This window comes from Chaetodon auriga, chromosome 6 (assembly GCF_051107435.1).
Source record: "Chaetodon auriga isolate fChaAug3 chromosome 6, fChaAug3.hap1, whole genome shotgun sequence".
NCBI classification, from domain to species: Eukaryota; Metazoa; Chordata; class Actinopteri; order Chaetodontiformes; family Chaetodontidae; genus Chaetodon; species Chaetodon auriga.
This window is the reverse complement of record NC_135079.1, coordinates 18088820-18110067: the sequence shown is the minus strand read 5'-3', so window position 1 is coordinate 18110067 and position 21248 is coordinate 18088820. Positions and strand designations below refer to the sequence as shown.

The 21248-nt window shown below is 45.3% G+C and overlaps 2 protein-coding genes across 2 annotated transcripts in view; both read left to right on the top strand.

The window, feature by feature from the left end:
- Window positions 1-16630, top strand: part of b4galnt4a (beta-1,4-N-acetyl-galactosaminyl transferase 4a) — a 133535-nt gene extending 116905 nt beyond the window's left edge. The window contains exons 9-20 of the mRNA XM_076734105.1: window positions 5523-5589; window positions 7640-7804; window positions 8101-8210; window positions 8737-8837; window positions 9088-9161; window positions 9269-10856; window positions 11315-11694; window positions 12321-12474; window positions 12557-12629; window positions 13381-13534; window positions 13779-13905; window positions 14338-16630. Of these exons, the coding sequence (XP_076590220.1) occupies window positions 5523-5589; window positions 7640-7804; window positions 8101-8210; window positions 8737-8837; window positions 9088-9161; window positions 9269-10856; window positions 11315-11694; window positions 12321-12474; window positions 12557-12629; window positions 13381-13534; window positions 13779-13905; window positions 14338-14452 (3108 nt within the window). The 3' untranslated portion in view covers window positions 14453-16630. The remainder of the gene's footprint in view (window positions 1-5522; window positions 5590-7639; window positions 7805-8100; window positions 8211-8736; window positions 8838-9087; window positions 9162-9268; window positions 10857-11314; window positions 11695-12320; window positions 12475-12556; window positions 12630-13380; window positions 13535-13778; window positions 13906-14337) is intronic.
- Window positions 16631-19477: 2847 nt separating this feature from the next.
- abtb2b (ankyrin repeat and BTB (POZ) domain containing 2b) overlaps window positions 19478-21248 on the top strand; it is a 45138-nt gene continuing 43367 nt past the window's right edge. Inside the window, exon 1 of the mRNA XM_076732131.1 lies at window positions 19478-20916. Coding sequence (XP_076588246.1) covers window positions 20025-20916 — 892 coding nt within the window. The 5' untranslated portion in view covers window positions 19478-20024. The remainder of the gene's footprint in view (window positions 20917-21248) is intronic.

Sequence of the window (21248 nt, the reverse complement as noted above, 5' to 3'; positions counted from 1 at the left end):
GACGATTTGATGAATACTGGGTGGAAGGCCGATGCTCATAAACTGTGGCAGCAGGTGAGTCTTGACTGAATGATTGAGAGCAGGTGTGCTCAGGAGAAGACGAAGCCAGACCAGATCTGCCAGCCACAGCCTGCAGTGAAACATACACACAGCAGACAGGAGACAGAGGGGAAAGGAAGCACAAGAACACAGAAGGAAAAGGAGGGAAAACTGTAGACCCTAACACCATCTGCACTCTCGCAGGCTAAACATAATCAAACTGCCAACTCGAGGGTGTATCATGTAGTAGGCGTGTCCTGTAGTACTGTTTGTCAGCAGATAGATCTACTCTGCTTTCTTGGCTTTTCTTAACTTTCTGCATCCATGACTACTTTCATGGTATGAAGATTTCTATAACAGTATCAGCAAGGCATCAAAACGCCTTCAGTGCTCTGTTAGGCAGGAGTCTGTTCAGAGCCCATCAGGCGCCTCTCCTTGATGCTCTGCTGCCAGGCGCTTGTCAGTGGGCAGCACTGCAGCTCCACGCTACACCCTCTCCATTACTGCCAGTGTTAAAATGTTGCGTCTCTTCCTACTGAAGCTGTTGTAACTTTTCTCGCAGCCCATCAGTAAATGGAACTTTTTCTTGTCATCGCTTGTCAGCTCACACACTTGTGAAAGAGGTTTTAATCTCAATGTTCCTGGTTAAATAAAGCTCATGTGTCCAGGTCATGGTTGTGTTGACATTCACCAAAGGACGGCGTTAATTAGTGTGTTTTTGATCTACCAAGAAGTTCAAAGTTCCAACCTAGAAACTGTGTTTGTCTCTGTTGAACCACAGAAGCAGCTGATATCAGATTTACAATGTGATGTCTCAAAGCATGTAACACACAGATAGCACATAACATATAACCGGGGATGGAAAGGGTACGAGAATACTGTACTGTTACCGTGAGAAATGTTGCTCAAGAAACTAACAACAAGTTCCATAAATGCACTTTGCAGCCTGTGCATACAACCGATTATCACTTATAAATGTACAGCTGCCTTCTTCAGTGTAGCCTCACTAGAATACAGTTCATCATAACGTTTTTATGTGACTTGTGTTTTTCACTTTGTAACAGATGCATTTTAAGTAGTGTAGTATTTTGAAAGGATAAAGTTGGTGACTATTTTTCTAATTGCCAGTAAATTCCATGAAAAGACCAAAAATAACTATGAATGCTTCCGTCTTTCAGTGCTTTCCAGCTGCCTGGTCTATGGCTCCCAGCCCCAACCTCATTCAGTCCGACTCAAGACCGTTTTTAAGCTTTGCCAGAAATATATAATTTTATTTTTAACAAAGACTGAACAATTTCCTGAAACAGCTGGTTTTCATGAAGGAACTTGTCGTCCAGTAATAGTTTTAATAGTTTTTGGACAAGTTTGGAGAAAAAAATAATAAATCACCAGCCTTATGCTTCAGTCTTGCATTGTCACCAACTTAGCCCATAATCAGTAATTGGAGTGACCTTAAAAACTGTCATACAGTTTCCAGGTTTCCTTCCTTCATAATCGTTGTGACTGTAGAGAGGGTGCTGCTCTAAAGGACCTTGCAGAGTCGTCCAGCCTACCCTGTATTCAAACTAAAGGCGACATGAATAAATAACATCAGTGTAATCCTGGCCTCTTCTTGCCTTTATTCCTCAGGTAGGTGTCGTCGAGCTTGTTAACATCTGTCTCGTTCTGCCGTCGTCTCTGGCACTGGCTTTTCTCTGTTTACCACTCTACCAATTTGGGCTTAATTCAAGAAACGTGTGAGTGAGACAGAGAAAGAGAGAGATAATAGAGAAAAAGCACGCAGTGAACTTCTGTGTCCTCTACCGAACAAATGGACATGGACAACAGCTAGACAACCTTAGTCCACCTGAGCAGCCTGATTCAAGCAAACATCTTTCCTCGTCTCCGTTCCTGCTTTATTTGTTCACGATTTATTAGGACATAATGTGTTATTGTGAGAAAGGTAAGGCAATACTGCCAAACAATTATTAATTCCCTGGAAAATGCGAGGCCAAAGGAGCACTAAATGGAAGTGTTTACTTTCTCTTAATCTTATTGGACCTCAAATCTGAATTGATTTTTACGTAAACTTGGAAAGGTCACAGAGTTTCATTATGTCGGTACCTCTTAAGTGTCACACTAACAAAACAACTTCATATCCATAGTGCCTTAGGCTTTGGAGCAGCCGATTGAATTCAAGGAAACAAACACAACGGCAGCCAGCGGTCAGCTCTCTCAGAAGCAATAAACTGCTAATCACTGGTGGATAAAAAATAACGTGCGCCTGATGGAACCAGAGGCAAACTTTCTGTGTGTGTGTGTGTGTGTGTGTGTGTGTGTGTGTGTGTGTGTGTAAGCTGGAATGAAAGTACTGTAGGTGTGTCACTCCGGCGGGCCTCAAACCACGCACTCTGGCTTGGAGCAACACCCATTTTTGGCCAGCTGGATGAAAACAATATCAAAACCTCATATGTCACTGGGTGGTCCAGGCATGATGAAACGTGATGAAACAGCACTGCTGGCTGCCCGGTGCCATTTTGCTCTGCAATTGGTACTTTTTTTATTATTTCCCCTTGGATATTGATTTTCTTTCCTCTCCGTTGAACTTGCGGGGCCAGTGAGCAGGCCTCTGCTTCTTCCTGCTGCTCCCTGTCAACACTATTTCACAGAGGACGCACCCGTACACACAGAGTACACACCCACGTTCGCACACACACAACAAATACTGTGTATACGTAAAAGGTGCACATGCAAACATTTAAATACACACCGATTCATTATCTCCCTTGGGGGAATTAATAAGAGAATTCTTGGGGCCAGACAGTGAGTTGGAGAAATTCCCACAAAGCTGTAAAATAGGCCTCACAGATACACATGCAGTATGTCAAGTATTTATGTATATGTGTATGTATATGTGTGTGTTGTAAGGCTCTTATGGCTGATGTGACAGCAACTGAGTGTTGAGCTCCACTGAGCCTTGCAAACGACCCTGTGATGGCTTGTGGTGCATTTCGGCTGCAAATAACGGCTCTTAGGATTCGTGGACGGGCTTCCCTACTGCCCACATCATCGCCCTGTTGGAGCCTGGAGGCTGAAGTCAAGGCTCGTCAGGCCTTTTACACAGCCGTCACTTTGACATGTCACAGTAGAACAAGCTGTAGATGATAAAAATGACTGATGGCCCAATTCGATTTACAACCCCGATTCCAAAGAAGTTGGGATGCTGTGTGAGACACAAATAAAAACAGAATCATGAGCTAATTCTTTAAACCTGTATTCACTTGAATACAGTACAGAGACAAGATATTTAATGTTCAAGCTGATCAACTCATTCTGAATTTGATGCAGCAACATGTTTCAAACAAGTTGGGACAGACAGGAGCAACGAAAGACTGGGAAAATTGCGAGATGCTCCAAAAATGCTCCATCCTCGACAGGCACAGTCGTTCACAAGCAAAGATGGCGCGAGGTTCAGCAGTTTGTGAAAAACTGTGTGGATAAATCATTTAAGAATGTTTCTCAACACACAATTTCAAGGAATTTAGGGAATCTGGAGAAATAATTGCATGTAAAGGGGCAAGGCCGAAAAACAACATCGAATGCCCTTGAATGACCTTCAGATCCCACAGGCAGCACTGCTTTAAAAAACAACATGATTGTATAAAGGATATTACTACACGCACTCAGGAACACTTCAGAAAAGAAGAGTTATTGTCGGTAAACACAGTTTCTCGCTCCATCTACAAATGCAAGTTAAGACTCTTCCATCCAAAGCAAATCCATATATCAATAACAACAACCAGAAACGCTGCTGACTTCTCTGCACCTGAGCTCATCTGAGATGAACTGACACAAAGTGGAAAGTGTGCTGTGGTCTGACGAGTCCACCTTTCACATTGTTTCTGGAAATCATGGACGTCGTGTCCTCCAGGCTGAAGAGGAAAAGACCATCCAGACTGTTACCAGTGCAGAGTTCAAAAGCCAGCATGTGTGATGGTATGATGGTGTGTTAGTGTCCATGTTAGTGTCCTCCTTTCAGGAAAAAAAAACAGTTGAATATAGGTCAAAAAGGATTTACATATCATTGCATTCATTTTTTATTTTTTTATTTTTTTTTTTTTCCGTTTTACGCAACATTATAACTTTTTTGTAGCCGCCTCAGTTCACAGGTCCACTGTCATACTGTCAGGGCTCACAGGGACGCTCGAATGCAATGGAGCCATCCTTGATGTTTTTAGATAATTCAAAACGTCTGTCAAAGCTGCTGTCAATCAATCAGTTTCTGTCTCTTCCCTCGCTTCCACTGTTTTTAGGCGGGTTTGGTTCCACTTATTTTCAACAACAACGGAGCACATCTACAACACACACATCACTGACACTACTGATGCTGTGTGAAGACATCGCTACATCTGTTGAACTTCTTTATGTAGATCTGTACAGCTGGGTGAAACTAAACCTCTTTAGAAACAACTCATATGTGGTCTCCACTTTTTTGTCCTTCCTTGAGTCAGGCAGTGACAGCCTGCTGACTTGACCTTGAAGACAATCACCCTAAAATAATGACACAAGGCTGAAGCCTTTGGTGGCCCGCTGAGCTGCTCCCTGCTGCCGCTCAGCGTGATGCCGAGCTGTGTCCTTGTTTGTCATCCTTTTTGTGCGAGCACTTGTTTGGTTGTGTGCGCTTCTGTGTTAATGTGTCGGCGTGGGCGTGGAGATGTAGCATACAATACAGATATGATATACAAACAAATGCTCCGCTGGGCTTCCACATATCGGCGGCGCTTCAGGCGGTGCTACACGGATGATAAAATGCGGATCGCAACAGAATTTCGAACCACAAATGTGTGTCTGTGTGTGCGTGTGTGTGTTTGCTGTGCGTACACACGTGGAGGCATTTGCATGAGCCCGAGGAGGGTGTTTATATTTGTATTCTCAACCCGAGGGTTGGAAAATGACCTGTCTCCTGTGATTATATCCTGGCTAACCAGAAGTGAGGTGGTAATTGTGAAATCTATTTAAAAGAATTGTAGCTTCTCTCTCTTACTCTTCCTCACTGTCTCTCTTTATTTCTCTCGCCATGCTTGTCTCTGTTTTCAGGTCATTAGTGCGTCTTCCCGTTCACACCTAGCCGTCACCGTCTTCCTATGGCTCTGTCCTCGCTCTGCTCGCGGTGCAGCTTCTGTTGGGTTTTCTCTTCTTTCTTTTTTTTTTTTTTTGCTCTTGTTTGATGACTTCACCCTTCCTTCCTCACCCCCCTACGGCCTCACATCTCTCTGTTCATGTACCACACTTTTTTTTTTTTTCTCATTTCCTCTTCTCTCTCTCTCTAGGTGTGTTTATACAAAACCCCAGCATCACATCGATCCTGTGATGTTGCTGAGATCGATAACACAGAGAGTGTCACAGTTTAGCCTGCAAACAGTGACGGATGATTTCTGCTCACCTTGTGCTTTCTGCATGTCGGCATTTAGTTTTCTCCTCTCACTCTCTGCTTTCACACACAGTGGCGTCCATTCCTCCCTGGTCTGAAATATGAAGTGATAGACTCGGCCTACATCTCCCTGTACGCAGGTAAGAGCTGCTCTACCCGGCCGAAGCACTGCATGGAAAGCTTCTCTGTCGTCTTGTCTAAGTAAATTAAGTTGGATGATTACTTTTAAAATGGATGTTAAGGTTTTCTGATGCTTGTGGCTAAGATACACACAGGACTCTTTAATGATTCTCTTTATTTCTAGGCTTTTTGTCTAGCTGAGAGCTTGCCAAATAGAAAGAGGAACTGGCGCTATAAAAGCACAACTTCATTAGTCTAGTCTGGTATCGATTGGTAGTTTAATGTCACAGAATCAACCCTTTTTTAAACCAAGATGTGCTTCTCCCTCGTGCCTCGAACAAACTCACATTTTGTCTGTGGCTTGAATCATCAAAATCAACATTTTCTCTTATTTGATGTGTATTTTTTGAGGGCAGCAGCAGATTGTCACTTTGAGAGCATGGCGTATCTTCTCTGTTTTGGGCCAAAGAGAAGTGCAGAGTCTAATGTGCTCTATTTTTCTGTAAGTGTCATTTGTTGCAGAGATGAGAGCACTAGCTCCTGAGTAGATGTCTAATCTCTATAGCTCTAAGAATAGCAGTGTGTCACAAGGATTCAGTATCATTCACAAGGGAAAATGCGGGCTGCACGGAAAATGATTTGTGGAGTTGTCATTTTGGGCAAAGCAGCAGGTTTTCTGGGGAATATATGCTTTCTTGTTTATGACCGGCTATGACAGGGAATAAGGAGGCCTTGTATGGTATACAGTATGAGGTCACCTGCTGGATTCGAGCATTACAGTCTCCTCATCTGTCTCCCTCCACCCATCCATCCCTGCTCCTCCCTTTATGTCATACTTGTTAACTTGACTTTCACAGAGCTGTGGCCAGATGCTAACACATGGGTGGCTCAGCAAAGTGTTTCAATGTGTTACAAATACTGTACATTTCTACGTATTTTGACCTGTTTTCAGCTCATATTCAGTGTATGGAAACCCAGTAATAACTATGCCAAACTGGTAGAGTGCATTCGTTTTTGAATATTTTCCAGAATTTGGTATCTCATCTGAGATCTAAGCATCCATCTTCATGGTTGAGAATCCTGCTGACTGAAAGAACTTAAACTGTGTATTATTGAGTTTTTACAAATTAAATGATAGTTTATGTTGTGATAATTACACATGGTGCATTACATGACATCTCGAGTTGCAGTTCAGCACAGCTCCAAAGTAATTTCTCATGGTTTCAGGATTTTTTTATTGGTGCGATAATTCTTTTTCAGAACAGTTCAGAATGAGTGAAAGCACACATAAAAGTGCAACCCAGATGGTAGCTGTTAATGAATTTCACACACACACACACACACACACACACAGACATTTACTACAGAGACCAGGAGATTCAAATGACCACATGATCGACTTTTAATATCTGTGCCATACAGAAATATGGCCGCGTTTTTTTACGATAAACCCACTACATCAAAAGATAGAGAGGAAGGGTTGTTCCCATTGTTTGTTTGCTCGTTTTGAGGATTTCAGTAATATAGACAATTAATCAGTCTGTGTCGTGGCAACGAGGTATGTGATCAACAGATGTCTTGTAGAAGAAGGGAAGTTTTAAAAAAAGGCTTTCTCCATGTAGCCTGTGCACACACAAAGACGCACACACTGAGCGTGCACACTCCACCCTCTTGAGGATAAAAATGATGCTGACCACCCTGTTAATTATAAAGCATTTCTCCCATCAGACCTTGGCTCCTGACATGCCATTAATCACACATGCTCTCTCCTCCTTCCCTGCTATCGATTGGTATAATTATGACTCGGCTCTGTTTTTGTTTTCTCCCAACTTTTTTCTGATCTTCCCACTTCAGCTTTTTTTTTCTGCTCGCTCTCTGTTTCCTTCCTCTCTGCCCCTCTTATGGCCTCTTTTCCTCCCCATTCTTCACCTTTTCCTGGTTAACAGCTAACATCAAATTCGTCCATCCTTGAGCTAATCAAAACAGTCAGTGCAATCGCGAATCTTCCTCTTTCCCTCTATCCTGCATCGCCTCGGCCTCACTGCGTCTCTCTCTTTCTGTATCTTTCAGACGAGTCCAATCTGAAGATGAACAGTGTCGATCACATTCCCCAGACCTTGGCCAGTCACATTCGTCTCCCAGAGGACTCTCAGTCCCAGGGTCTGGAGGGAGGCGGCATCGTGCAGCACGGAGCGGATATGCTGAAGCCAGACCCCAGGGACACCTTCTACAGCAGTAAATCTGCCGCTCATCGTTTCAGGCTGCCTCTCTTTTTCTCTCCTCATGCAGGATTTCTGGCATGTCATTTTCCCTGACTGACTGATTGACTGTTGGTCTCACAGTCTCTCTGGCTGTCAGCTGCATTCAACATGTCATGTCGTCTGGCTGGTTGTGTTCCATTTTTGTGTGTGTTTTCCTTTGCCCTGATCATCTCTGCACTTTTTGGTTTGTTGGAAACAGAATTCCATATACATATTTGTACCCGACCTCAAATATTTACCTCCCCCTCTGTCTTTCTGCTCTCTCTGCAGCTCCTATGATCGACCCCTCCCGACTGGAAAACGTTCTTCCGGCCTGTCTCTACTCTCCAACCTATGTGGTCAAAGATTTTCCCATTGCCAGATACCAGGGCCTGCAGTTTGTAAGTCACCTTCCCGCTCAGGATATGTGATGATGTTTTTTGGTGTGCGAGAGAGAGAGAGTTCTTACTAAAATTATACTTGTAGGTTCATCAGAAGTTCATCCACTTGCATTAGTCTTTTCCCCTGCTGCCCCTTACTGAGAATATTCTCAGTAAGGGGCATATTTACTGGACAGAAAACATAACAGCAGAGAAGATAAGTCAGTGCTGGTTTGGACGTGAGCGCGACATCGAAAACACAGAAAGGAAGCAGGTGCAGGTAGTGTTGAGCGCTGCTTCCCCCTTTAGGACAACAGGAGTTACTGCAGCAGCTGCGGAGACGATCGTTGAGCTGGAGGTGACAGCCGCAGAAACAGCAAATCTACTTTAGATTTGACAGAAGGAAACGGAGCATTGTGTAGAGAAAGTGGCTGAATTTGAATTCAGCGCTGGTTTTTAATCTAATCCTCACAGAATGGCAATCAACCCCTTCATCTGTGTTTTCTGGGGTCAATGCATTTTTGATTGACGCTTAACTTTTCTTCAGGTCTATCTATCCTTCGTTTACCCCAATGACTTCACTCGTCTCACCCACATGGAGCGAGAAAACAAGTGTTTCTACAGAGAGTCCCCTATCTACTTGGAGAAGTAAGGACATTATTGCTTTTATCTCGTAGAGAGCTAAGAGAACATTTGTCTCTGTCTTGTATATTATGAACAAGAGCATTGATTATGCAGAATAACTGTTCAAGTGTGAATTTGATGGCAGTGATTCATGCGACCTCTCACCAAGAGATTAAGTTTATTATGCTGCAAGGCACATTGAAACGTCAGCCTTATGTTAATGCATGTGGCTGTGTGTTTGAGTGTGTGTGTTGCCTCTTGTTGTGTCTGCCAGGTTTGGTTTCTACAAATATATGAAGATGGATGAGGAGGAAGACGACAGACCGTTCTTCTTCCCCAACCCAGATGGTAACTAATAATGAACAGACACGCACTCATGTGTGCACGTACAGTCATGCATATTTACACTCATGTACACACACACTTTCAACTTTGTGCCTCCTTCATGTCTCCAGATTTCCTGGAGGAAGAGGAGGTGGTAGATACAGAGGACGAGGCAGAGATCGTTGGCACACAGCCGCCCAAGAAGCCCTCCCATCCCAGCCAGACCAGCCACACTTCCAAACCCTCCCACCAGCACTCAAAGCCTGGGCCCACACAAGCTGGCAGAGAAGGGGAAGAAGAAGAGGAGGACCCAGACGAAGAGGAGGAGGGAGCAGTCAACAGCATCATACGCCACAGAGAAAGGAGGCACTTTCCTCAAAGAGATGGACAGATTGGTAGGGATCTGGACAGAGACTGGGGAAGGGATCATACAAGAGGCAACATGAGACACGACAGCAGGAAGGGACTTGAAGAGCCTCAATCCAGAGTGTTTCAGCCTGACGTGGACAGTGTGGTCCGGGGTCGCTCTCTGTCTTGGATCCGCACTGGTCCTGCAGAGTTGGGCCCTGGCAGGAAAGGAGGAGGAACAGGTGGTGTTGGAGGAGGAGGAGGAGGAGGGACAGGTGGTGGAGGAGGAGGAGGAGGAGTAGAGAAAGGAGTTGAGAGTCCGCCTAAATTGAGCAAGTCTACGCTCCTTTTCCCCCAAAAGTCCTCCCTCTCTGCCCTTGCCAGCCGAGCCAAGCAGATCCTCAGCAACTCCGCCCATAGCAACAACCTCCAAATGAACAACAACAAGCTCGCTGGAAACAAGAAGGAGAAGAGGGAGGAGAACAAGATTTACATCACCAGGCCTCGACCTGCCAAGGAGCGGGAGAGGGAGAGGGAGAGGGAGCAGCGACGAGAGAGGAGGGAGGAGAGGGCATCTCACGACCCTAGAGAGGTGTTCCCGGGGGTCTTTCTGTACCAAACTGGTAAGACCACTAGGCTGGTCAACCTGGGTGCCAAAGGACATGCTGGGGGAAGCATAACAGGAGTTAAAAGTCTTGTCAGTGCCCCTCAGCTCTGGCCCAATCCCCCCACAAAAGAAGGGAAGACATCTCCTCACAATGGAAGCGTCAATATACAGAATGAGAGTGTACATAAGTCTGCCAACAGTGCAGCAGGGGCAAAACTAGAGAAAAGCAAGAGGAAAGGGGAGCACCGGGATTTAAAGACTACTGTGACTGCTGACCTACCCAGCAAAGGAGACCCGTTAACCCCACTGTCCCATCATCAAGATCCCCCTTCACCTCCAGTTACCCTGCCAAGGTTAAACTCCACAGAGAACACGCTCCAAGGTCAATCACGTGTCACCTCTTACCTCAGGACCTCTGAGATCACAGAGTCCCAGCAGCAGCCAGACCCAGACCCCAACCCGCCAGAACTCGACCAGGATACAAACCGCTCTAATCCCGACCCCGACCCTGATCCCGAGCCAGAACCAGAAGAGGGCGAGATATCGGACTACAGCTACGAGGAGGTCGAGGCTCGGCCAGGGTGGGCAGAGGAGAGCATCAACTGGCAGAGGACCTTCTCAGTCAATCCAATGGACTTTGAGCTGCTGCGCTCTGACTGGAATGACCTGCGCTGCAATGTGTCTGGCAACCTCCAGCTGGCAGAGAGTGAGGTGGTGGATGTGCTGGCGCAGTACATGGAGAAACTCAACGAACGGAACGGAGGGTAAGGATGAAGTGGAGGTGGTGAGAATGATGTGAGGCTAAAAGAGAGCTTATGTTAGTTCAAATGTGGTTTCTCATGCTAACCATTATGTAAAACAAGAAGTAATTTCACCGAGAACATATTGGTCACGGCCTGGTGACTTCATGTTAGCAGTCCTCTGTGTGCTGATTACCATTTTCTGGAGCGGTGCTTACAAGCCTTATTTGTTGGCCATTAAGTTTTCTCTGTTTTCATTTTCCTCCCACATCACACCATGCTGACTTCACGGCACCACAGATAACGCCACAGTCTTGAGGTGGTCTGCCTGCAGTCAAACAATAATTAATCCAGTTGTGAGAATGATATAAGAAATTGTGTTTTATATTTGCATCCTCTCCCTTTTTTCATGCTATACATATTTCAGAGCATGGACAAACCTGTCTGTTTTTTCTTAAGCTTTTCTTCTGTCTGTGTTCCAGGATCTACACCCTGCTGCGAATCATTAATGTTGAGAAGCGGCGCGACTCGGCGAGAGGGAACCGTTACCTGGTGGAGCTCGAGCTAATGGAGAGAGGCCGCAGCGTGGTGCGTCTGTCAGAATACATTTACCTGCTGCTCCACCGCAGCAGGCAAGGCGAGGAAAGTCTAGAGAACACTGACTCTGCCCCGGCCTCGGTGCCTGCTTCGGCCCCATCCGCTGCAATGTCCAGCCTCGCCACTCCACCTCCAGCTCCCTCCACCAGGTCCCCCGCCCGGCCCGGAGCGACTCCCTGGAGCACCGCTTATGCTAAGCCTCTGCTGTGCCAGCCGGTCATGCTGCAGTGGAGGAAAGATGTCATGGTGCACTTTGTGGTGCCAGGTCAGTCAAACAGGGGAACTTTCAAAACTGAATAAACAGTATAGAACTAGTTGTTAAACTGACATCATTCAGACTTTATTTTCTACTCATACGGAGAAAATTCAACAGAAAGACCACACCGGCACATAAGGGTACTTTGCAAAATGTCACGGTCACACCTCTTTTTCGGGAATGGAAAGATGTCTGCAGAGCAATGTGAGGAGCGCTTAGCATTGGGCTAAGTGTTGTCTGTAGAAACCAACCTGTTAATAGCCAACTCTTTGTTCTGGGGAAGATTTAGTTGGAGAAGAGAGTCATGTTTCCTCATGCTGCTATACTGTGTGACTGTTCTCCAGCAGCCTCCCACTCAAGCTAGCTGTCCATCAGTTGTAGCCTTCACCAGCATCATTAAGCTATTTACCATGCTGACAGTGAATATTCATCCATCATCTGTTCCTAAAATCCTAAAAATGTGAAGTCTTTGGTTATTAACATGGTTGTTGCCACTTTAGTTTCTCTCGCTAACATGTGAAAGTACCATTCTTTCCTCCCAAAAGGGGGGCATGGCCTTGGTGATTGGCACTTGATAGCAACAAATCTAAATGTTTTTCCCAACTTGCTGTTTGCTTTTTTTTACTGTCTATCAGTTAAAAACCAGGCTCGCTGGGTACAGCAGTTTATCTCTGACATGGAGAATCTTCATCGCCAGACGAAGGATGACAACTTCAGCATCATCATTGTCGACTTTGAGAGTGAAGACATGGATGTGGAGCAGGCGCTCAGGGAGAGCAGCGTGCCAAGGTGTGTATGCGACACAGTCAGCCACATAGTAGGACTGTAAAGCCTTTCAAGTGATGTGTGTGTTTATTTTTTCTTTTGACAGATATGAGTATCTGAGGAGAGAAGGAAACTTTGAGCGCTCAGCTGGACTGCAGATCGGAGTGGACACTATTGAGGTCAGAGAAACAAACACACAGAGACAAGACAACAATATGTGAGGTGGCAGGAAAAAGCCACTCTTTGAAGGTCAGCTCCTCACACTGACCGCACGACCTTTGCTAGCTGATGGACAGACGGAAAGAACACTCATGCATAATGAATACATCACTGCTCAGCCGGTCTGTCACGGGCTGTGGATCTCGCCCTTATCTCCGAGCCTCCTCCTGCTTCCCTTCGTCCTCTCCCGCAGAGCCCAGCTGTGGGCAACGCGGAATCGCTTAGACAGTTAGCTGCATTTCCTCTGTCATGTGTATGCCATAGCTGTCACATCCATTCCCTTTCACAGGTTATTTGTGTACGTGTGCCCTTACGCCACACTCTGGCTGTCTCTATCACACACGCATGCACACCCACCCAAGGGGGGGCGTGGAGCAGCTGGAAATTTGGAGAGACGTTGATCCGTCAGTTAGGTGTCAGTGCTGTCACAGAGGGATGACAGGGCTGTCAGTCTTGTCTGAATGACCTGTGGGCTGTGGGAGTGAAGACGAGCCTCTGATGCGGAGCCCAGTCTTCTCCACTTTCTTTAATCCTAAAATCCCATATTAGGCCAGTGTGAACATCTATTGGCATACACACAAATTTGCACCAGCTCAGCCACAGAATCATCAAAAAGACACATTCACACACATTTTTGTTTTCTCTCAGGATAGATGCAAACATTATTTAGAACGTGCACTGAACGTGTGTCTTTGCGTTTTCCTCTTGCAGGATAGTCACAGCATCGTGTTCCTGTGTGATCTGCACATCCACTTCCCTCTCAACATCCTCGAAAGCATCAGGAAGCACTGTGTGGAGGGACGCCTCGCTTTTGCTCCCATTGTCATGAGACTCGGCTGTGGCAGTTCACCACGCCAGCCTGATGGTAACACGCACACACAGGAATATCACACCCAAGTTTTTAGTTTGACTTGTCACTCAAACTCATTCCCCACTTGCAGCTACTTTAAATTCTTAAGACAGGTTTTCAGTTTACATGCATAAAAACACATGTGCATCAGAAGCACACACTTGAGCTGTATAAGCATCACACTTTCCTTTTATCAGTATTGCTGTTGATGCAATGGGACCAATAGCTCCTTTTAACTTCCTTTGTGTTCTTCCTGTAGGCTACTGGGAGGTAAACGGCTTCGGCCTGTTTGGAATCTATAAGTCTGATTTTGAGAAGATTGGAGGCATGAATACGGAGGAGTTCAAAGACCGCTGGGGTGGAGAGGACTGGGAGCTGCTTGACAGGTAAACCAGTAACAAGCCAACTCATTAACCCTCAGTGCAAACTAGTAGAACGTCACAAAGTTCATTTTTGTTGCGTTGTGCCATAGAGATGTTGACTGTCCTCTGAAAGTAACTTGCTAAATTGTCATTAAACATAATTTGCTTTTTTAATGGGAGCTGAGTTGTACCAGATTGCATTATGTTGTACATAAGATTGTGGCCACCTCCTGTATATTACAAGTCATTACTATTATGATACACTAATTGGATTGTCAGTATTGTAGCTGGTAAATGACTATTTTAAAGCAACAAGAGAGGATAGTGTGCACATTCAGTGCCAACAGAGAGCAAGCTCAGGACAAAAACAGCATGTAAAAGAAAAAGAGACTGTTTCCCTTGTACCCCAGCATTATGAAAAGAGCCCCATTTTAACCTCGTCTTTCTCCTTTGTAGGGTACTGCAGAATGGTTTGGAGGTAGAGAGGCTACGCTTGAGGAACTTCTTTCACTACTACCACTCCAAACGAGGCATGTGGAACGCCCAAAACAAGAAAGCTCCTAAGGGATAGCGCCTCCCCTGGTGGTCGGAGGATTGTGAACCTGCCCGCAGATCCACTGTGTGTGAGAGAGACCCGTAGGAGCTCACTCACTGCCTGAACTCTGCCTTTTTTTCAAACAGGCTCCTTTCAGGGCCGCCTCTCTTTCGCCATCGGCCCTTCTTGTATGCTTGTCTGTATGAGGAAACGGAGTGCAAATCTGAGCTTTGCAAGCGAGCCGTTTAGGCAGACAGACCTGAGTCATCACTTTGCCTCACTGACTGAACTACTGTACAGAAAGAAGAGAGTTATTTTTCCTCTCCTTCTCTCTGTCCTTTTTTTGGTGCAATGTTTTCAGACAGACTGGAACGCAGCTGTTTTTGTGTGTGTGTGTGCGTGTGTGTGTGTGTTTGCGTGTATGCGTGGATATATAAATATGTGTACGTGGGTGTGTTGCCGCTTGTGTGTGTGCTTATGATGACAGGAAGCACCTTTTTTCTAACAAGGAGATGTGAAGACAACCTAAGATCTTTTTTTTCTAACACGCTCCCTGATGGGGGCCTAATAGAATGTGTGTCGACATGTTATTCAGATAGATTCAGACGTGGTGGCGTAGCCCGAGTAGAGGGAGGGACCGTCTTTGGTGAACAGTATTTCTAGATACATCAAATACTACCTGTTGGATATCATTTAACAGTAAGACCAAGGTGCTGAAGTTCTCCTGATACCTGAAATTCTGAACCGTTTTGAACCAGAAAACAGCCCTTTTCCAAACAGATATGTCATCTTTATATCTCTTTCTGTCCCTCTCTCTCTCCTTCTGTATCTCTTTTATCTTCATCTCATTTCTGCCTCTTTCCCCTTCAGCATCATGCTGATTCGTAGCTGTTGAAACATTATATATAGCACCGCTGCTGTTTTGAAATATCAGTTTTACGTACTCCACCCGTGTTAACGCTGCCTATCAGTTATGACTGGATTCATTTTGTTTCATGAAGTTTACCTGAAGCTGTTGTGCTGTTGGTTACTTAAAACGGCTTTGCATTTGTCTTTATATTCTGTTCTAAAACACTGAATTTGTGAACAGTTTACACTTCTGAACTCTACCGACGGCATCCTCCATTCCCTCCAGACCTCTAACCTCACTGTCAGCTTGAACATGACACTTTTAACAGGAGGGAAGCAGAGGACAACAACAGCTTTCTGACGTTTGATTTTTACGTTGTCGCACCATTTTTCTGAAGCGTTTTCTGAGCTGCGTTTCAAATATTGGATTTGAGGGATTAAAACTCTATCTCTCATATTAAAATACTAGTGAGACAGGGAATGCTTAGCTGTTGAAAACGTCGACACTCTTCTTTTAAGCTTGTGTAAAGCTCCAACAGAAGGAGACCAGTTCATGTGTTGGACACGCTGTGGCAAGGCATGGCTGTTTCACAAATGTGTGCCTTTATCAGGGTTTGGCTGCAGGCAGTTTTTAAACTACTCTAATGACTCAAGAGGGCAGGGACAGACAGATATACGCAGTTATTTATCAGCAGGCTGTAATGTCACTGTAAATTCGGATACACTGTCAGAGAGGGAAATATGGTTCTCTGCAGTGGATTACAGACGTGTCAGTGTGTTTGTTGAATTACCTTAGGAGCAGGAAGGAGTGGTCTTTGCAAGCCAGTTGCCCCATCGGTGAGATACACAGAGATGGTACTAATGACTACTGAGTGAAATCAGAAGGTGCGATTGAGACTCACTGGCAGCTGCAGTCCAGCAGGACCCCACCTCCTCCCATTAGTTTAGCTGGAGGCCAGGGTCCTAATGCCTCTGTTTATGCAACATGGTACTTATATTGATGGGGAGTGGCTGGAGGGCTCAAGGGTGGACACATGGCTGGGAAGTAATGATCTGATATTGACTATATGATTGTACAAATGCCCTCCAAGACCCTTTCTTTGCCTCTACAGGAAAAAGGTCTATACTGTACGTCATTTAACACTGACATGGGACTATTTAAAGAACAAAACAAACATTAATTATAAGACTATACATATATATATAAATATATATATATATAAGAAACATAAAAATGAAAAATAGGCATTCCAAGGTAATTTCTGTGAAATTGTTTTGTAGAGAAAAGGTTTTAAGAATGTATTGTACTTTTATTTTGATTTGTTGGTTTTTTGCAAATAAAATTTTATGCTTACGTCCAGATAATTTTTCAGAGGTGTCTTTTTGTCGTCATTGTTGTCTCTTTGTAAGACATTAGTTAAAATATCAGCTACAGCTAATGGAAGTATAGAGAGGAAAAACAGAAACACTCTATTCCCTATCTGACCACATGATGGTGCTCCACCCATAGCTATACCTGTGGAGGTACGCTGGTTGACGGGTTTCATACACATCAGAATGAAAAGCTCATTCCTATTTTGAGATTTGGTGTAGGAGAAAAGCCACAATACGAGCAGACAGATCAAAACTATGCAAGAGTGCAAAACCCCCTCCTACTCACAAGAACACTCACACAGCGTCTGCGATCACTTCCTTCATGCAAAAATTTCAACCCCTCTTGAGCACATGTACGTATGTGACTGATTTTGGTCACGTCAGATAGGACACTTGTTTCCAACCTGGGGGTCTTGACCCCACGAAGGGTCACCAGAGCTTCACAGAGGTTGCGAGGCCTTCACGGTTTTCAGGGGTGTAAAGAAACCATTTTTGATTTTTCTTTTTTCTCTTTTCTTTTTTTTAAGATGTAAACTCCCCAAAACAAAAACCTGACCACAAACTACATTCACAGAGCCTTCACTCTCTGGTTCTGCATGAGAAAAGTACACAGTTACAACAGAAAGCTAATACAACAATGGCCAAAGTTCAGAGAGAAGAAAACAATGAATGTGTCCAAAAAAAAAAAAAAAAAAAAAAGCATATAAGCCAATCTTCACATTCACTGCTCAAAAATCCAAATCATTCATTTTACACAAACCTCCTGCACTTATTGCTCTCACTATTTGGTTTAATTGTACAGTTTATCAGTTGTTCTGTGCTGTTATTCTTTTGCATTGAATATAATATGACATATATGACAGACAAGGGGTCTCTGTCTTAGCAATAAGTTGTATTGAGTTCAAGGGGGTTGAAAAAGAAATCAGAAGCTTTATCATACAGCCTAAAACAAGTATAAAAGAAGATGTGATGCAGAAGATCCTGACCTGTCAAACCAATGTCTCCAGCTGTTTTTGATAGATATAGTATAATCAGCTAGATTAAAAAGTGTCCATACTCAAGCTACAAGTGCAAAGTAAATATGAGGTCATGCTAAAAACCCTCTGCAGCCCTCTTTCTGCTTTAACTCCCAGTCTGACATGACCGAGCTGTTACCCACTCGAAGTTAAATTGATCTGATATCAGATTCAATGTGTTTTATGACCAATGCAGAGAGAGGAGCAAACATCATGAACTGACTCCAGCAGAGCTAACAAGTTTACGTGACCAAATTTAATCATTTGCAGAGGTTGTTTTTTTTTTTTTTTTTGGTTTTGTTTTGATTTGCTGGTGGGCTGACTCGATGTCTGCCCCTGAGCATGTGCGCACACAGAGAGACCATGAGGTAAACTCTGTCCACACCACAGCTATACATGAGGTCTGGATGAGGCAAGCGCTAACCTCCTGTGATCTCCTCTACGCCCTGTGTGTCTTCTGATCTCATTCAGACTAGTTTTGAGTAACAGTACAGAACTGGGGAGGCTAACTGGACTGAGAAGTTGACTCCCTTCGCCCTTCCCCTCACTGAGTGATTCATAGAGCATGATGTGTGAGTTCATTGGAGAGTCAGTTTTTCCACTTTAAGTACATACATGGTAGCATGTTCTATAACATCCAGCTCCATATATGTTTAAGAAAACATTCATTATGGCCACGTTCACAATGTGTTGCAGTCTCACAGGCACACAGGCTAAACCCATTGTGTAACAGTGTTGGACTCTGTCCCAGTAGAGACACACCCTACCTGTCTATGTGAGTGCTGACTGATGAGAAACAGGTAGTCACAGGCCTCTTCCACATGTTTGCTTTATTTTACCTCAAGCGTATTACAGTACCTAACCAGAAACAGCAAACAGGGGCCACACAATGGTCCAAAACTGAAGTTTCGTAACAGGATTTGCTTAAACTTTGTTTTGAAAGCAAGAGCTGCCACTTTTTTTTTTTTTTTTTTAAGCATTACATCTGCTGCGCTAGTACAGAACGAGTACAAAGTGGTGGTCTGGGTACAAAAAAATACAAGCCAGCACACTCTTACTTACATGAAATTTAAAAAAGAAAAACTCAAGATACTAATTTAAGCTATTACAACACTTCTGTATTCCTTGCAGTACTATATAAGCTCTTAAAAAGCACTTTCAGTACAAACCCTAAGCCTCATCAAACCAGAGTAAACAGTACCCCACCTCTTACACCATTACCAAGGGCTTTACAGATTCAATATCTGTTACAGGCTGCAGGTGAGAGATTAGCTAATTGTGCAGGCAGCAAGTCAAGATCCCCAGAGTCAACATGAGGAGATAAGTCAAGTCTGCATGGAGTGTGCTTTGGTTCCAGTTAATAACTAGAAGAATATCCCCAGACCCATTTGACTACTATGATAACAATGGGATTTATTCTCATGGATTAGTGAGTGAAAGGTGACAGTGTTAGATTGTACATGGTCATATTCAACCGCATTTTGTGGTAAAATGACGATAACAAACAAATAAAGACTGTAGACTCATGTCAAACAGTTGAAGTGATATGAAGCTGTCAAGGACTTTGAGTAGGTGTGTAAAAAATGCATTGAGCTCTAGCATGAAATCAAATGCAGCCATATGTAGGTCACACAAGTGTAGGGAGTTTGTTTGATGCTTCATTTGAGGCAACACAAAGTTTACTTATTCCTCTAAACTTAAGAAGGACTTGGAGCGCATCTTGATTGGCTGCCTTTAAAGTCGGCCCTCTCCTGATTGGATGTTCTAGTGGCTTCCGTGTTGTCATTCAGCAGCGGTACCTCCTTTCACACATCTGTGGCTCAGAGTCTCCGGCAGGCTGCCTCTGAGCGAGCACCGGGACAGGAGAGGGATGAGGTAGACTCCGGACTTTTCCACGGCTGTCCACGAAAACGAAGCGGTTTGTGTTTGCTGAGCAGCTGCGTGGGACATGTTTGACATGTTCTGAACTCGGGTCTGGCTGTATTCAGTGAGTGTGCAGACGTTTCGTCGTGTTTTTAAAGACTGTGGATACTGGAGGAAAGTTTAAATCCCTGCGCCGCCGCGGGGGAAAGGTGAGCCCGGTGCGACTTCAACTGTCCCGGCTGTCCTGTTCCTTAACGACAGTACAGGCTGGTTTTGACGAAAAAAAAAACACTATCTAGTGGGATTGTATGTGCTTGTGCAGTTGTGTTGTCTCGCTGTCCTGCGCTACACTCTGTTTAGCGGCATGTCCGACAAGTGCCGCGCGGTGTAACCAGTTCATCCAGCTCGGCGGAGTTTCGACTGCTGCTTTGACTGACTTCCAGGTGCACCGCTAACGAGGCTCGTCGCTCTTCCAAAGCACCCCTACAAAGAGCCGTTTCACAATAATGGCTGGTTTGAGCAATGTCCACATGAAAACCCTGGAGGACCTGACCCTGGACTCTGGCTACGGGGCGGGGGACTCCTGCAAATCCCTCAGCCTGTCCTCCTCCAAGTCAAACTCCCAGGCCTTCATGACTGCCCCTCACCGGGGCAACTGGTGGTACTACTCCGGCTCCATGAACAGCAGGAACAACAGCTGGGACACGGTCAACACTGTCCTCCCAGAGGACCCGGAGGACATCTTCTCCAAGTGTCCCCGCTTACCTGAGCTGGAAGAGTTCCCCTGGATCGAAGAGGAGGTGGCCAAGATACTGCGCAAAGTGGCCGAGAGTGGGTGCGTTAAAGGGGGACCTGCACCTGTGTTCTCCCCGGAGGCCGTGAGGCGGCTGTCCGCTCTCCTCCGCAGGGCTCTGATCCGCATCTCCAGAGAGGCCCAGCGGCTCAGCGTCATGCACTGCCGCTGCACACGCTTCGAGGTGCAGAGCGCCATGAGGGTGGTGCTCAGCTGGGCCCTGGCAGACCACTGTGTCTCTGCTACGGTCAAGGCTATCTCCATGTACAGTATGAGCGCCGGGGAGCTGCTGAGGAAGGGCAAGTCCGCCCGCTGCGGCCTCTCATTCTCCGTGGGACGCTTTTTCCGCTGGATGGTGGATACCCGCATCTCCGTGCGCATCCACGAGTACGCAGCTATATGCCTCACCGCATGCATGGAAGCCCTGGTGGAGGAAATAGGAGCCCGTGTGCTGATGGCCGAGAGGGGTCATTCAGGGCCGGATTCAGGGTCAGCGTGCGCCCCAGTGAGTGCAGAGGCCCTGGAGGGGGTGGTGAACAATGATGCGGAGCTGTGGGGAGTCCTGCAGCACTATGAGCACCTGATCTGCGGGAAGAACGCCAATGGTAAATACGATTTAAGTCTTTTTTCACTGCAGACAAATCACTAAAACGTCCCGTTGTTCTGTGGGTAAATTGATGCAAATGACAGCTCTCAGTGTACGCTTTGCTGTGTGCTGATGGATGTCAAACTTCACCTCAAACTTTTTTGTTTTTCTGTCACACACTCTCCTCCCAGAGTGCCGGCCTCCACTTTCCACTCCCTCACAGGGTGGAAAAGGTGAACTGTGGCCTGCATCTGGATACAATAGCAGCTCTTTGTGTGTGAGCATTTGATGGATCCATTGCTAATTTGACTTGTCAGAATAGGAAAATAACAGTGCAGAGGCATCTGATGC